Raw genomic sequence first — 17,600 nt, 5'->3', positions numbered from 1 at the left:
TGTTTATTATAATGTCTCAGGATAAACACATCCACACACACTTCCAAAGTCCTTTACTTAAAACTTGCTCTCTTGCTCAATGCCTTCACATACCATCTCCTGTTAAAAGCATTCTCCACTCACAGAAAAGTGATTCCATTAGGGCCTTTGTAGAACTGAGTCCGTGTGAGAGTCTGTGTTTGCCTGTTCTCTCTTCCAGACCAAGACTGTTTAGGACTGATGGCTAGCAATGTCTGCCTCACCTGTGCTGTAAAAAGTTGGGTATCATCTGCATGCATGTTAAAGGGCACATATCATGGACAACTTTACAGATCAGTAATAAGTGGGTAAATATATGGTAATATTGTAGTTGTTCTAACCTAAAAATGACATGCTAAATTTCAAGTTACTAATTATAATGGCAACAAGTTGGTAATAAAATGACACCTGATGTGAGATGCTGTAACTCAGAAACAAGACAGAACGAAGTTTACAGTTTAAATTACAGTAAAACTAACTGGTATTAGAGTTACAGATCTAACACCAATTAGTTTTACAGTAATTTATAGCCTGTAACTGTCCATACATCATACTGCAGCTGACCATTTAAAGACATAATAATCAAAATGAGTCAGTGTTGTACAGCTCTGATACTATGCAATTTTAGCAGAATTACTGCATTGTTTTTAAGGTAATAAATCTAATAAAATATCCTAAGATTTAAAACATTCTGACTGACATTGATTAAGCAGATATTATGTAGTAAGAGCTGGACATCTTATACCTATACTTTTTTTATCTACAATGACTATCTATTTTGTATTACCTGAAAAATCAATATATTATGTATGGGTAATTACAGTTTGCTACCAATATTTTATTACGAACTATTTGCCACTACAATTACTTACTCATTATTTATTAACAATTAGCTAATTAGCATGTCATTTTTTAGGGCAGTACAACTTACCATTTCCTTATCACTTTATCAACAACATGTTAGCACTACAATTATTAACTGAAAAATAAGTTTGTAGTTGTACTATGATTGCTAACTTATTATTTAGTAACAAGCAAAAAATTAGCCTGTAATTTTGAGGTTAGTACGACTTGTTACCATATTATTACCCTCTTATTACTGAACTGTAAAGCGCTACTGACTTTTCCTTGCTTTTTTTAAATGAAGTAATAAGTTTGATGCTAAAGATTCAAAATGTATTGTTCACTCAGCCTTTGCAGTCCATACATCAAAATTAAACTGCAAAAAACTGTCCGTTTCGAATTCACAGTTTTTGTCATGTCACAAAAGTTAACATATTTACATATATCCATCTCTTCTGCCTACAGCAGTTTAGCCCCACCCCAAGCCCGGTGTCAGGCCACCAGGCCCCATTAGTAAAGCATCATGTCTGTCTAAGCCCATCACATTTGTACAGCAGCAGACGGCAAAAAATAAAGAGAAACTAAGCTTAGTGAGCGCTGTCACTGCCGGCTGCCTGCAGCCAATATAAAATGCTACATCAATTAAGGGTTCAGATAGAGGACTGTCAAAACACCATTATGCTACAACAGGACAGAGATTCTGTGGGCGCTGCTGGGAGTATTTTGGCCGCAGTGGTTAAATTTTTTTTCACCATTGATTGCTGTGGATTGAGTTGTCCTGTGTCACTTTTTAGAAGATAACCAATCAGAAAGAAGGTGGGTAAAATTGAACCAGAGAGCACACATGGGACTGTACAACATCTTGCTAGGTGAGTAGTTTTACCTAGAAATATAATGTAGTTTCACTTTGCTTGCTGGCAGTTCAAGAAACTTGCTATTGTTGCTAATGTGCCGAATTGGAAAAACGAAACCTGCTGTTTTTTTTTCCCCTAAAAATAAGTGCAAGAGGTGCTACTTTCTTTAGTCTACATATTTAGTGTGACGTGTGGGATGGTGTGAAACTTCCTGCCCACAACTATCTGCTCGTTTCCTTCTCTGCTTTGCGAAACTTGTCTCACAGTTCAGATGCTCTGTACCAGCTGTATTTTAGGGATGCGCTGAATATCATGGGTGGATTTCCTGGGTAGACAAAATGGGTAGACATTTAGCGATCTGCTGTAACTGTGCCTCAACTGTTGATTTTCTCCAGTTCACTCCTGATAATATGTGGCTCCTTTGCTTTTTTGTTGTTTTTGCGGTGCATGGATACTCTGCACCCCCCCATAGCACTCAACTGTCCACATGAGACCCTGCAGCACTCAAACTTCAATGGACAGGGCATCATTGGCTAAAACATGCAGGTGGCTTAAAAGCCTAAGTTTACACTTTTCAAGGACCTCACAAATATTTACAGGGCATTACAGAAATTCTCATTTTCCAGGTGTTTTCCATGACTGCAAAGCTACGCTGTAAATTTCCAGGTTTTCCAGCACATGTGGGAACTCTGGCTTTTTGGACGAGGCACAATACAGGGCAGCCAGTCAGAACAGAGGCCATTTTTATATATCAGTCTTAAGGGAACACAGTCTGTTCAATACAATTTAAATAAAAGATAAAGAAAGGTTGGAAAATGGTCATGTAAAATTTTGACTGTGGTCCTTCAGCATCTGAAACAGTCTGGTTATTTAAGCTAAAGCTAATAACAACAATATTTTTCAGTTTCCAATCTTTTTTCATAAAATAGCACAGTGACTATTTACAACACAAAACATCACACAGTATCCATGACTCTGCTCTTACTTACCATTCAAAGAAATCAGCCTGTGCCCATTAGAGTAAAACAAAAAGCAGAAGCGTCAACTTTCTGCCTTTTGACACTGCATGTAGTGGCTGGAGCAAACCAAACACCAGTAAAACGGGGGTGGAGGGGTGGAGACTCTGGGTATATGTCAGTGTCATGACCCATTAACGGTATAGCACAGGCTCTGAGAGCAGAACAGTAAAACACACTTCCTCAAAAGACACTCCCCTCTCGTCTCAATACAAATAGTCGAGCACAGACATGAAGGTAGAAGGAGAAAGAGAGAGAGAGAGAAGGGGAAGGAGAGAGGTAGAGATAATTGTATGAACTGTAGCCAAAACATCACATCACTGAACAGCTAATGCGATACAATACTGGGGCCCTAGGCTTTAACTCGTATTGAGTATCGACTACTTGCGAGAGAAGCTGCAGTATCTGTTAACAACTGCTGGCCGACACACTGTGAAAAAGGCAACTTCTATTTTTTTTTTTCAGGCAAAACCAATTTACTCTCTCGGTCTCTCTCTGACGCATTTCCTCGCATTTTCACTCCCTCTGCACCTCTTTATCTTTGTTTATTTCTTTCTCTCTTTCCTCATTCACTCCTTTTCAGTCCAGCTCCCCTCCCCATCTCTCTCTCTCTCTCTCTCTCTCTCCCTCTCTCTCTATGTCTCTCGAGATAGATAGGGAGAGGGAGGAAGAGAGAGAAAGCTTGTGTGATTCAATAATCGGTTCCTGTTTTGTAAACATTTCTGCTGAAAGAGATTTTCCGAGACTCCCCCTCACATTCGCTGAATTACCTCGCAAAAGGTCAAAAAGCAGCAGATCAAACCCTTCATGGAACCAAGTAAGCCCTCGTCTCTCTCCCAGTACTCCTCTCATTGACCTTCTCTCTCTCTCGCTCTCTCACTCCCTTCATTCATGGCCCTCCCTTCTGCTATTGCATTCTCACCCCACCACTGCACTTTGAGGGCACAGTTCAAACAAATGATTCACTGAAGAACTGAATTTAAACAGTTACCACAAATATAGTCAACTGGTCAAGACATGTTTAGCACCTGAAGTTTGCTTCTTTAGTTTTGTGCTGGAGCTACAAGGTTAGTGTAGCTTACAAGCAGTGAAGGTCGATGTCATCCACAATCTCACTGGGTATCTACACTGGCCTCATTTTTAGCCATTCCATTACTTTTTGGCCGTTATAAATCACTTTTAGCTATTATATACACTACTATTATACCTGCCTCATAGGTCCACTGCAAATGCACAATGATATTAGAATCATATCAGTATTAGCAGATAACTGCTTAAAAAAATTAGCAGCATCGAAGATGTTTAGATTCAGCTGATATTTCAAACTCATATTAGATGAAGCATTTATTGTACTATATAATAGCATATTGTTCAGGCAATGGTGGGATACTGTGCTAAAATCTCTGCATTGCATTAATTAATTACTGCATTTGTAAGCCTACAGAACCAAGTGCTACATTTCTCCATGATGCTAATTCAACTGAATTTAGTCCTAACTTCTGCATTTTATGAATGTTCACGTGTCAGCATCAGCATCTGCATCAGCAGATCTCCATATCGGAATCAACCCATAAATCCCATATTGGAATTATGCAAACATGTCTTGACCAGCTGACTACATTCAAGGTAAGGCGAAAATTGTATATTTAAGAGTTTTTGGTAAACCATTCCATGAATAGAGGCTTATTTGGAATGACTGTTATGTTATGCTTCTAACTATGGAATCAGAAGATCTGTAATATGAAGATTTACTCTTCTGTTGCTGACGGTCTTCAGCTTTTTGGATCAAATCTGAGAGAAAGTTTAGTAAGTGTGAATGGCAATGAGAGGACTTTTTCAATGTGTGAGATGTAATAAAAATACTCTTGGCTGGCAAAATAAATTCTATTCCTAGACAAACTCAAACATGTAGCTCTCTCACAGTGCCTTTACACACACACACACACACACACACACACAATTCTCTCATAGCAGCCAATCTCACAATAGTGGAGATCATGCATAAGTGACCTAATGCTGGCCTGAGGTTGCTGTGCTGATTTGCAGTCACTGCCAGACTCCAATACTGAGGGCCCTCCTCACACGCGCTCTATTTTTTGTGTTTATGAATCAGTAAGTATGCATGTTTCAATGCCTGCGTGGTGAGGAAGTGAGAGAGATGCACAGTGAGTGAGAGAGAGAGAGAGAGAGAGAGAGGGACAGACAGTGAGAGAAAGAGAGAGAGAGACAGACACAGAGGGGAGATATATTTGGCTCCATAACTGCTTGCTTCAAGGGCAAACTGCAGCACGTTGTCAAGTATGCACAGAAAATCAACAGCTGAACCCTCTCCTTATAGGACACTGTGTACAAACCCTTGAGAAACATGCACATCAGCAAGACTGCTGCCAAACAGTCCCACTCAGGGTACCAAACTAGCTCTGGAAACTCCATCAAAGTCCTCATAATTCAGTCAAAAGCAGCAGGTACCTGAACTGGGCTGTATCTTTGGTGAAATTCCAGGATTGTGTCTGCTGGATCATCCGTCTTTCTCAGGCTTGTGGTGGAACCCAGCTTAGACATCGTCCATGTGATCGCTTGTCATTTGTCCAGCAACTCTCTGACTTCCTTCCACCCCTGTATCTCTTAAAAGTATGGACCGTGGAATGTATTTTTGATAGGCGGGGCAGTGGAGCCCCACTCCCCCTGCCCACACGCACACCCCACCACCACTAACCACTAACACACACAATGCTTACTTGATCTTATTTAAAATAGATTTTATTTGAAAATGTTAACAGAAATTCAAAGTGATAATTGTAATCATAAAGAAGAGTGCAGTTTATTTGTAATGCACTGGATTAGTAATGGGCAGTATGGCCAATGTTTTTTTTTTTGTTTTTTTTTAAAACCATTTCAGATGCTAAAGTAAACCTATTTTTATAGGTTACCATTGGCTTACTATTCTTTAATGTCCCTTCACTTTTAACAAGAACTGTATTTAAACAACTGAAGTCAAACTAAATCATTTTATTGTGCAAAATAGCAAAAACAGAGCTAAATGTTGTTTCTCGCCCGAATCTCACAAGTCATTTCATACGTTCATCCCATTCACTCTACCGTCAGACACTGCTGGAATTTGGTAAATATTTCAAGTCATCAGTTGCAGCTGGGAAACTGCTGAGAAATTGCGAAGGACCTGAGACCGTGACGCTATTTGATGCAGCTGACTGAGGGAGGTGGCGCCATAGGCAGTGTGAGAGTAAACAGAAGCACAGTAAACAGACTGGCCAACCCCAAGAGACTAGCTGTTCCTTTTATATTTTTCCATATTTATTATATTTGTCTGCTCCCTTGACATCAAACTGGACCTCAGACTGTAAGTGACAACACAGCCGGAGATGGCTATTGCTGAAACATCCCTGACTAATCTTAGAGTGTTTTGCAATGTTTGTATGCTGCGTTATCTGCACTTTTTTGTGGCATACCAGTATAAATATTATGACAAAACTCATACCTTAAGAAGAATTTCAACCAGTATGAACCGCCCACTTCTAGGCTAAATGCTATACAGTGAGTCCTAATAGGCCTAGATGCTATGTTAAGTCACTATTTTGAGGCAATAGGATGGCTGGGAAAATAAATTCATACCAAGAACATATATATATATGCAGGATTGATTTGGATATTGTACAGTGATAGGCTGTCCAAAATCTATTGTCCATGCTTAAAACCACAGAGCAGAAACAACGCACTGGACAAACACAGTACACTCTGCAAACTCACAGAGTGGACATGGTGCACTTGCACTTGCAACAATGTGTAAATAGTTTACACTGTGAACAGCTTTGTGTATACTCTGTCCTAATACATTTTCTCTTATCTCTCTTTGTGTAACATCTGACTCTGCTAAGCAGCATCAAATGTGCCAAGCTGGATTTTGGGTGGGAACTAACAACGTTGACTGTGAGATCTGCAAGCTGCTGAAAAGAGCAGAGGTTTCCTTTAGAGCACTCACGCTCTCTCTCTCGCTCTCTCTTCTGCTCTCTCTAAGCGCACTCCCTGTGGTTGCCACAGCAACAAAAAGCCCCCCCATCCCAGTCACGTGAATCAGGCTGTCACAAATTAAAGCAATGTGTTCGTCGTCCTTTCACAGGCTGCCCGATGGACTAGAGGCTGGGCTAACAGCTGTGGACAGGCCTATCGGGGGCCTGTCGAGTGGGGGGAGGGGGGTGATGACAGTGGAAAGGTTCCATAGGGTCACTAGTGTGGCAAGTGAAGAAAGCATGTACCCCTGTTACGGGAAGGGGCAACCGCAAGACTTAAAACTGCGTCAGAGAAGCATAAACAATAAACAGACAACGAGCTCTGGAGCACCGCAAGCAGTCCGGAGTTAATAACAGTGAGAGAGAGAGTGAGAGAGAGAGACACACACACATGGAGACACACTTCCCAGCACATGTGGGTCTGTAATGAGCCACAATTATAATTCATAAAGGTCCATTTGAGGCTCTGACGTCAATGGGCCCACGTCAGCAGGAGGCTGGAAGCAACGGGAAGGAATAGCGAAGGCCATGGAAAGATCTGCTGAAGCACATTTAACGGCATGTATGGATCATTTCGCCGCAATGGCTGTTGCAGATCAAACAGAGGAATTACTGCAAATGCACCCCCCCAAAAAAATTCATAAAGACACTTTTAAAGGGAGGGAAGGCGTGCACCTCTAGGTGTTGAAAGCACTTACTGCTTGAGACAGCAAGCCTATGAACTATACAAGAAAAGTGTTATACAGGAAATATATTACAAGATGTTCTATTTTAGTGAGACAAATTTTGGCAAATTCTTTTGATCAATAAACGAACATCGTTTTTCAGCAATTAACGGTTAACTGGCAAACCTAAAATCTAAGACGTGACTTTACAAAACATCAATAATAAAACAGATGTGAAATCTGATTGGCTGAGCTACGTTAGCAGCCACTGTAAAATACTTGGCATACGCACACTTATGAGTGCACACCAACTGAAATCTGCATTAATGCCCCAAGATATTAAAAGACTTCCTTAAATAGAGCATGAATGTAGTACATTCACAGCATTTAGCATGCAGTACTGAAAAGTGGGGTAAGCGTGTATATGCGTGTATATGAGGTACACAGAAGTAAGCATGTACGTGAGGTACACAGCCTGGATTGATATTAAACAAAGTTTAACACAGCTTTGTTTAAACTGAGGGGCTGACAACTATAATAGGATGGACTACTGACAGTTCTATAGTCTGAAGTTCTAACGTTACATTGTAGATAACTTCATCTAATCCATTACTCATTACTAGTCTAAGCTAAAATGAACATAAATGAAATGACCAAGTCTAGCTTTGGCTCAGAGTTCCTCAGTAGCTCCTGAAAGCTGCCACTGTTTAGCATATCCTGTAAATTTGTATTTCCTCACACCGCCATCCATCTCACTTTCTTATGGAGAACATGTACTGAATCTTTGTATGTCTTACCACATCTGAATGCCTGCATGCGGTACATTGTTGTATTCATCGTCTTTGAAAAGTGTCTTCCTCCTATTTTAGCTGCATGCTTCATTTTTAGTAGTGAAACCATTTGTCTATATTCATAAATGTTCCTCAACTTGATAAATCAGTGATAAATCTGTCCATTTTAATAGGAACTGTTGTTTATTAGAAATAAATTAAAGCTAAACTGACAATTTTTAACTGATACTATCGGTGGAACATGTGTTGATTTACTGGTTTAGGGTTAATCTGCTAATCAATCCCTATTCCTTGATATATTTGGAACTAGAGTAGGCAATATGACAACATGTATCATTATCGTAATAAGCCACATTACATAATCACATGCTCTTCTGAGCATACTATGGTCATCACTACTTAAAGAACACTGACCAATTGCATGTCTCATTACAAAGAGAAAATAATCCTGTTTAACTGGATTTAGTGCACTGGAATATATGACGTATTAAATAAAATCATTCTACTAATAGTTTTTTACTGTATTTTCTTTTTTATGTGGTCCTTTTTTGTCCATTTCAGTTGAAAGACTAAATATTGAGAAATTGTCAAAGTTAGGGGTGGGCGATATGGCAAAACATCATGATATTTAAAGGCATTTTCACAATACACAATATGTATTATGATATTCTGACCAGTAGTGCCACATTTACAAACAGGCATTAAAATCTCCTGCATATACTGTACTGCTCACTGCAATTTTGACCATTTGTACTATATAATGACACAATTCATTTCCATAGGGGCAGCCGTGTTGTGCGCAAGAGTACATTGTGTATATACACATGGGCAATTTCTAAAGAGACAAGGACGGAGAAACAGAGAGAGTGAAGCAGACTGTTAGAGAGAAAAAGAGCGAGAGAGTGAAAGAGGGAGAGCCTTGCCTTGCAAGGGGAAGGGAGAGGTTTTCCCAAGTTCCAGGAGTGGTATGGAACTTTCTCAGCGCAGAATGCAATTGTTTGAAGCGGTTTCCTGAGGAGTGTTTTTAAAGGGAAGCAGTATGGTGGGGGCAGGCTGGCATAGACCAACCTCTGCCCCAAAGTGTTACAAATACCCTGAACTCCAACCCCCCAAAAACCACCTACGCAGCCCCACAGCCACCTCACACATAGACAGAGGCCCTACACCCGGATAAACCCTCATATGGTTAAACAGAAGCAGCCAATGCGAGAAGCTGCTCTCAGAGAAGCTCGTCCATGCCGCCACCACAAAGCCTGCTTTCAGCATGAAGGCACAGGGTGACCAGAATACTGAACAACAGAGGGTGCAAGGAAGACAGAGAGATCCAGAGAGGGAGGTACAAGTACGCTTCAATTAGAAATACATTCTACAAGCATCTCCCCCGAGATTCTAGAGTGCAGCAACAAAGAAAACTGCCTTGAGAGAAGAGCAAGCCTGATCATATATGAGCTGGAGAGAGAACGACACGTTTTGAAGCTTTTACAATGATTATATGCTACATCAAACTCTTATTTCAACAAAGCAAGGACATTTTCGTTTTCCATTAGTTTTAATGGGGCCTTTAAAAAAAATCTCCTACTTTCCTTCTTGATGGAAGGAAATATAAACGGCCTATTTTCTATTGTGCTAAGTAATTGTGCTATTTCTATTTTTTTCTTTTCTTTCCCCCTTTTTTTCAATTGCTCTGGCAGAAATGTAGAGAAGACCATGCCAATAAAGCACTGCTGATCTCCCTGTAGCTGCAGTCCCCTCAGAGAAGGTGCTTAGACGCTACGACGCCAGGAGTCATGGGCGAGGTCCAAGTCCAAGCACAAAATAATCACTCACTCAGGCACACAGACGCACACACACGCCGCGCACGCAGACACACATCCACCTACTGTATGTACGCCTAACATCTGCACCTTGTCAAACTAATAGTCTCAAAACTAAAAGAAAATCCTTAGATGGGCCCCCATAAATCTCCCTTACTTCCTCAGCACACTTCCGAATACACAAACATCCACACAAATGACATCCACACAAAAAGGAAATGAGCAGTCCTTCACATCCAGCTGCTCATCTCTGGCTGCTAGCACTAAAACTGAAAGCTCAGAGTTCCAAGTCGTTCCACGTTTTCCCATGCTGACACTCACTCACACAGAAACATCTTGAAAGGATGTACCAGAGGTTAAGTGACCTTCCTTCATCTCTAGATAAAGGGAGTAGTAGTTCCTCTATTTGTACAGGCATGCCTAACACAAGTATAACACACTCTCTCTCTCACATACAGTGGTGTGAAAAAGTGTTTGCCCCTTTCCTGATTTCTTATTCTTTTGCATGTTTGTCACACTTAAATGTTTCAGATCACCAAACAAATTTAAATATTAGACAAAGATAACACAAGTAAACACAAAATGCAGTTTAGAAATGAAGGTCTTTATTATTAAGGGAAAAAGAAATCCAAACCTACAGGGCCCTGTGTGAAAAAGTGATTGCCCCTAAACCTAATAACTGGTTGGACCACCCTTAGCAGCAACAACTGCAATCAAGCATTTGTGATAACTGGCAATGAGTCTTTTACAGCGCTGTGGAGGAATTCTGGCCCACTCATCATTGCAGAATTGTTGCAATTCAGCCACATTGGAGGGTTCCCGAGCATGAACCGCCTTTTTAAGGTCATGCCACAGCATCTCAATCGGATTCAGGTCAGGACTTTGACTAGGCCACTCCAAAGTCTTAATTTTGTTTTTCTTAAGCCATTCAGAGGTGGACTTGCTGGTTTGTTTTGGATCATTGTCCTGCTGCAGAACCCAAATGTGCTTCAGCTTGAGGTCATGAACAGATGGCCGGACATTCTCCTTCAGGATTTTTTAGTAGACAGCAGAATTCACGGTTCCATTTACCACAGCAAGCAAAACAGCCCCAGACCATCACACTACCACCACCATGTTTTACTGTTGGTATGATGTTCCTTTTCTGAAATGCTGTGTTACTTCTACGCCAGATGTAACGGGACATACACCTTCCAAAAAGTTCAACTTTTGTCTCATCAGTCCACAGAGTATTCTCCCAAAAGTCTTGGGGATCATCAAGATGTTTTCTGGCAAAACTGAGATGAGCCTTTATGTTCTTTTTGCTCAGCAGTGGTTTTCGTCTTGGAACTCTGCCATGCAGGCCATTTGTGCCCGGTCTCATTCTTATGGTGGAGTCATGAACACTGACCTTAACTGAGGCAAGTGAGGCCTGCAGTTCTTTGGATGTTGATGTGGGGTCTTTTGTGACCTCTTGGATGAGTCGTCGCTGCGCTCGTGGGGTAATTTTGGTCGGCCGGCCACTCGTGGGAAGGTTCACCACTGTTCCATGTTTTCGCCATTTGTGGATAATGGCTCTCACTGTGGTTCTCTGGAGTCCCAAAGCTTTAGAAATGGCTTTATAACCTTTTTCAGACTGATAGATCTCAGTTACTTTGTTTCTCATTTGTTCTTGAATTTCTTTGGATCGCTGCATGATGTATAGCTTTTGAGGATCTTTTTGTCTACTTCACTTTGTCAGGCAGGTCCTATTTAAGTGATTTCTTGATTGAGAACAGGTGTGGCAGTAATTAGGCCTGGGTGTGGCTAGGGAAATTGAACTCAGCTTTCCAAAGATGTGATAAACCACAGTTAATTTATGTTTTAACGGAGGGGGCAATCACTTTTTCACACAGGGCCCTGTAGGTTTGGATTTCTTTTTCCCTTAATAATAAAGACCTTCATTTCTAAACTGCATTTTGTGTTTACTTGTGTTATCTTTGTCTAATATTTAAATTTGTTTGGTGATCTGAAACATTTAAGTGTGACAAACATGCAAAAAAATAAGAAATCAGGAAAGGGGCAAACACTTTTTCACACCACTGTAAACTGTCTAGAAAAGACATCAGTCTGCTCTGGTGGGCCAAAAGCAGGCTGGGAAAAATCTCATAAATTGGCTGACAACACGGATGCTTAATTAGGCCAAAGCTTCCTTCTGAAAAGACCTACATCACAGCCCAATACCGAGCGCCAAAATGAGCACTTTCATTCAAGCTGCGAGTTCAAGTCTTCAACTGCTCCCCAAATTCTGGTGGCAGATTACAATTAGTGGTTTTCCTCTCCATCATGATTATGTTTTAAAAAGCTCAAATGGCAAAACTAGCTTAGCTCTGTTAAAGCTTGTAGGTTATGTTTCGAAACAGCTAGAGAGAGACAGAAAGGACAGAGTGTGTGAATAAGACAGAAAAAGAAGGTGCTTTAACCAGGTGAGGCAGATTTAAAAAATGCCCATCGGGAAAAAAAAAGGTTCACTCACTCCATCACAAAGTACTAAACAATTTATTTAGCTAAAAACATTTCATTTTGTCACACAGGTATGAGCTTTTTCAGAAGAATGAGGCTTGAACGGGACGGATACTGTGGAAAATTTTTTTTTCTCACTTTCTGTAGGTAAAACTTTGATGTAGTATGTAAATTTACATGCACTCAATAATCCGATCATAATCGGATTTCTGCAGTTATACGATTATTCAAATGGTCATGTAAACACCATAGTCCGATTTAGAAATCCGATTAAGAAATCTGATGAAGAGAGCTAGATTTTAGCTCAGTAATCAGATTTCTCAGTGCATGTAAACTCTTACTCTGATTTCTTTTGGATTTCTCAGTCTGCGCATGCGTGAAAACAGACTGCTGTACCGGAAAATAAGCAGGCAGCGTTGCCACCAGATGGCAGCAAAACACTTTTGGGGCAACACTCAAACCAACTACATGCTTGACGAAATGAAGGATTTAAATATTCTTCATCTTTTAGATGATGTATGTTCATTAAGTTTGAGTTTTACATTATGTTTATGTCACGTCAGCTTCTGTGAGTCTATTGGCCGGTTGCAAAGCAGAAATCTGATTACTGCCTGACTCATGCAGATTCGGAGTTTCCTCATTATCAGATTACTCAAGTGCATGAAATCGCGTTGATCAGAATACTGACAAAATCTGATTTTCTGCAGTTATCGGATTATTAAGTGCAAGTAAACACAATCACTGTTGAAATCCTCTAAAGTACTGTTCATGCTCCAGTTCAGGGCCCATATATGTAAACTACGCTGGAAAATGTACTGTTTTAAATGTAGTGTTTTTGTGATGTCACAAAAACCAACACATACACATACACCCACCTATTCAGGTACAGTTTAGCCACACCCATTTACACCTACGTTATAAGGAGTGTTTCAGTTCAACACAAGGCAGCCAAACAGAACAGAGATCATTTACATATATCAGTCTTAAAGAGACAGTAACAAAAACAGCCAGCTTAATTCTAAAGAGAGGTTGGAGAGTGGTCATGTAAAAATGAATTGTGATGCAAATGTCAAAATTGGAAGGAAAACATATAAAATGTAGAATATGGCCTCTTTAACTTAATAAACTGTTTAGTATTGTTATGCAAGAGTGAGCGCTGAACCTTTCGTCCTATTCAGAAGATCAAAACACTAAGACAGAAAAAACAGACAGAGTGACATAGAATGTGAATTCAGAGAGAAAAGTGCTGGCCTGAGCGAGCAGTGGTGACACAAAAAGGAAGTCGGGGTTCAGCAATCTCCCTTTCCTCTTTTCTTCAATTCATGACCTCTCTCCTCGCCCCTACAATCAGCCCCACTCTCACACTCACACATTCACACATTCACTACTGTGCTAAGCTCCGCAACCTGGCTGTTTAGAACTGATCCACACATACAGCATCTACACGTCTTAACTCATGCACATAGCGCGAACATGGGGGTATTCCCCAAAGGAGAACACTGTAGCCAAAGCAGAAGACAGATAACTGAAGCTAAGAGGAAAGTCTGTTCAACAGGAGAAGAGGTGAGGAACATTGCTACTGGACAGCCTTCACTTTGGGCTTAGATTATGCACCTTGAATAAAAACACTGCTCTTGCTTTATGCATTAAAATCTACTGTTCTTGCCACTGAGCACAGTGCACTCTCACTACAGCCTGCGCAACCCACTTTAGATCCCACTCCGCGACTGCCTAGTTCTGTAGGGGTGGGGGGAACACTGCAACTGTCAACAGCAGTCCCCCGACCGCCAAACGCGCACAAACGCAACGCTTCCTCAACCCTCATGAGAGCAAAGAGAGGAGCGGAGAGAAAACGCAGCCCGACAGCAGACAACCTACCTTACAGAGTGAGAGCGCCCTGCGCATTAAAGAGCCGCAACACTACACACGGCTGCTAAGTCTTCCTGCTGGTGGTCAGAGAGAGAGAGACAGTAAACATGCAGCCCCAGAGAGAGGAGAGAGAGAGAAAGAGTGAGCGTGCGAGGGAGGGAGAGAGAGTGGGAGGGAGAGAGAGAGGGAGAGGGAGGGAAGGCAGGGGAAGAAAAAGAATGCAAGAGAGGAACAGCACAAATAAATAGCATAGGATAAAGGGGAGGGGGGATAGAAAAGAGAGAGAGAGAGAGAGAGACAGAAAGAGACAGTGAAAGAGAGGTTGAGAGAAGACTGAGAGGGAAAAAAGAAATAGAAAAGAGAGACTGAGAGAGACCAAGAGACAGCGAAAGATGGAAAGAGACTCAGAGACACAAAAAAGAGAGAGATAGTAAGAGTGTGTGATAGAGAGACCATGAGAGAGATAGAGAGAGAAAGAGACAGACGGAGAGGTAAAAAAGGGAGAGAAAAGAAACAGAGAGTGAGAGAGAGACAGAAAAAGAGACAGAGACAGATGGAAAGAGAGAGCAAGAGACTCAGTGTGTGTGTGTGTGTGTATAGGTGTGTGTGTGTGTGTGTTCTGATAGAAGTGATAGGCAAAAAGCATAAGTGGAACATTTCGCCCCAAGAAGAGAGAAGAGAGAGTGGGAAGAGGGGAGAGGGAGGCTGTTTTTCTGGCAAGCTCCAATCTGAGAGCATTATGATAATAAAGAACAGAAAGTTCCAAAAGAAGGAGCCACCCATCTCTCCCCTGAGCTGCCAAGAGGCGTAGAGAGTGTATGAGTGCATGTATGCGTGTTCTCTGCTGCAGCTCTCCAGTTTCTTCAAATGATCTCAGAGAAACCTTCTTGTGCTGCCACAGTGTGGGACCCACAGCGCATAAATACATGCCTCCCGCACAGTAAGCGTCTTTCACAATCACCCTCGGCCTTCACCATTCATAAAGACCTCATTCAGCCGGCCCGCGCTGAGGGCAGTACCACGCCACCACCAGCAGAGGGCCGTGCCAAACAGACAGGCGTACTGTTGTGGCACAAAGGGCCATTCTGCTCTGCGCTGACAGGCCAATGTGTCCTAATGCAGTTAGCCACTCGGATGCACTTCACACAAGCACTCTGCCCTGTAAACCAACAGGCCCACCAAACAAAAGCCGCCAGAGCGTGCCTCTTTTGTTATGTAAACATTACATAAGGGACATCAGCCCAACACGGCAGTGTCAGTTAAAACCAGTCTCACTGTCAGACTCACAGACCCATGTGGTGTATCTGACACAGACACCGGTCACACACGCAGTGTTTCAGGTAGATGAGCGGTGAAAAAAGGACATTTGTTTACAATCCTGTTTTAACACCAGCCTCCAGTCCTGTGCATGTACACTGATCCTCATCTTCACACCAGTCTGTGTGTTCATTACCATACTGCCATGCCCTCACTGCAGCTCACTGTTTAAACACAGCAGAGAGAGAGGGAGAGAAAGAGAGAAAGAGACAGGGGTATAGAGAGGACAGAAAAAACAGGAAGAAAGGAGGACAGAGAGATGCAGAGGGAAACAAAGAAGGAGAAATTTGAAAGAGATAAGAGGAAGAAAGAGGGGAAGAGGGGGAGGGGGAGAGAAAGAGAGAGAGAGAGAGAGAGAGAGAAGAGAGAGAGAGAGAGAGAGAGAAACAACAGAGTGGGGATAGAAAGAGTCGGAAGGACAAAGATACAGAGAGATTGAGAGAGAGAGACAGAGAGGCAAAACAGAGAAAGAGAGGCAGAAAAAAGACAGAAAAAGGGAGAGAAATAGTAGATATGGACAGAGGAACAAAAAGAAAGAACAGCAGGGAGGGAGAAAAACAAAGAGAGAGAAAAGTAGAGAGAGAGAGAGAAAGAGAAAGAGAGAGAGAGAGAGAGACAGAGAGAGAGAGAGAGGACATACACTTTCTCTAGAGAGGCAGAATGATGTCACTCTTTGGGCACCAAGGTTACCATGCTCTGTGCACATGGCGAGGGAAAGGAAAGAGGGAGGAACTGATGGAAGAGAGAGGGAAGGAAGGAAGAAAGAGAGGAAAAAAATACAGCAGAGGGAGAACAAAAGTTGGAGGAGCTGGGAGCAGGATGGATGACAGAGAGTTTCTCCATCTTTGAAGGCCGCAAAGAAGATCAAAGAGAGAGATGATTGGGAGTATCTGTAGTGTTTTAGCTCGTTCTCTCAGCTGAGGATTAGAGCAGCAAGCAATGATCAGCTTCACAGATTTAATCTCTTTAAATGTCTCTCTTCTCCTTCTTTCACTTACGTTTCCTCTTTCCTCCCCTTTTCTGTGAAGAGAACTATGTCATGGTGCCTTTTGTGGAAATGAATTATACAAATATACAACACATCTCCTGCAAATGTCCTAAAAGCAGCACAAACAAGTCCTCATTTCGCCTTCTGCTACCTCCCGTCCCACCCACGCACACACGCACACACACGCACGCACAGGTCCACGTGCACAATGAGGACTGTCAACAGTGCATTGATCAGGGACTGAATACAGATAGCGCCATTAACACTGAACATGCTTTTACAAAAACAAACAATCCGTCACTGTATTATTTGTATTATTTGGACAGGATGTTTTTCCACTGGGCATCTAATGTTTATGACCAGCTCGTGCAGGATAAGTAGCCTCTGTATAAATTATTGAAGTGGCTACTCAATTAACATATGTAATATGTTCAACTGTTCACGATTAGAAAACATTTAAACATTCAATTTAATTCTAATATTGTTTACTCTACCTAGCTGTCTTAAGTAAATGCAGTGTGTCAGCATTGTTCTAAGCCTGGGAACAGTCAACAAATTTGTTCTGTCATTTACACGTTTTATTGCAAGGTTAACCTAAATATGGAGGTCTATTATAAAAAGTCATATTTAAAATAATAACGGCCTAAATGTCTACATACAGTTAAAAAAATAAATAAATAAAACCCGGCCACGGCCCCCTAACTGGATAAATGGTTATAAAATAGGCTTTCAAAAAGAAAGATTCCAAGCCTGGCCCCCGAGGAGTGAAACAGCCACAGTATCTCATATTGAGAAACCCTATAAAACCAAGTATTAACCAAAATGAAGAAAAATACCACAGTGAGCACTGAGCCTTATTGCACTGTGACAAAAAAACAAATAAACATGTTGAATGTCTTCAGACAAAAGTGTTCTTTGC

General features: G+C 41.5%; 1 protein-coding gene across 7 annotated transcripts in view; it reads right to left on the bottom strand.

The window, feature by feature from the left end:
• ece2b (endothelin converting enzyme 2b) overlaps positions 1 to 17,600 on the bottom strand; it is a 62,011-nt gene that overhangs the window by 32,252 nt on the left and 12,159 nt on the right. Inside the window, exon 1 of one of the 7 annotated variants that reach the window (XM_036563113.1) lies at positions 14,386 to 14,663. The exons of 4 other annotated variants lie outside the window; for them this stretch is intronic. In XM_036563113.1, coding sequence (XP_036419006.1) covers positions 14,386 to 14,412 — 27 coding nt within the window. In that variant the 5' untranslated portion in view covers positions 14,413 to 14,663. Of the gene's footprint in view, positions 1 to 2,704; positions 2,874 to 5,200; positions 5,559 to 14,385; positions 14,664 to 17,600 lie in introns of those variants that run through there. 2 more of the 7 variants (XM_036563104.1, XM_036563123.1) reach the window with 2 other exon arrangements.

The sequence above is a fragment of the Colossoma macropomum genome, unplaced genomic scaffold (assembly GCF_904425465.1).
Source record: "Colossoma macropomum unplaced genomic scaffold, Colossoma_macropomum, whole genome shotgun sequence".
Lineage (NCBI taxonomy): Eukaryota > Metazoa > Chordata > Actinopteri > Characiformes > Serrasalmidae > Colossoma > Colossoma macropomum.
Note: the sequence above shows the minus strand (reverse complement) of the source record. Positions and strands in the feature narration are given on the sequence as shown.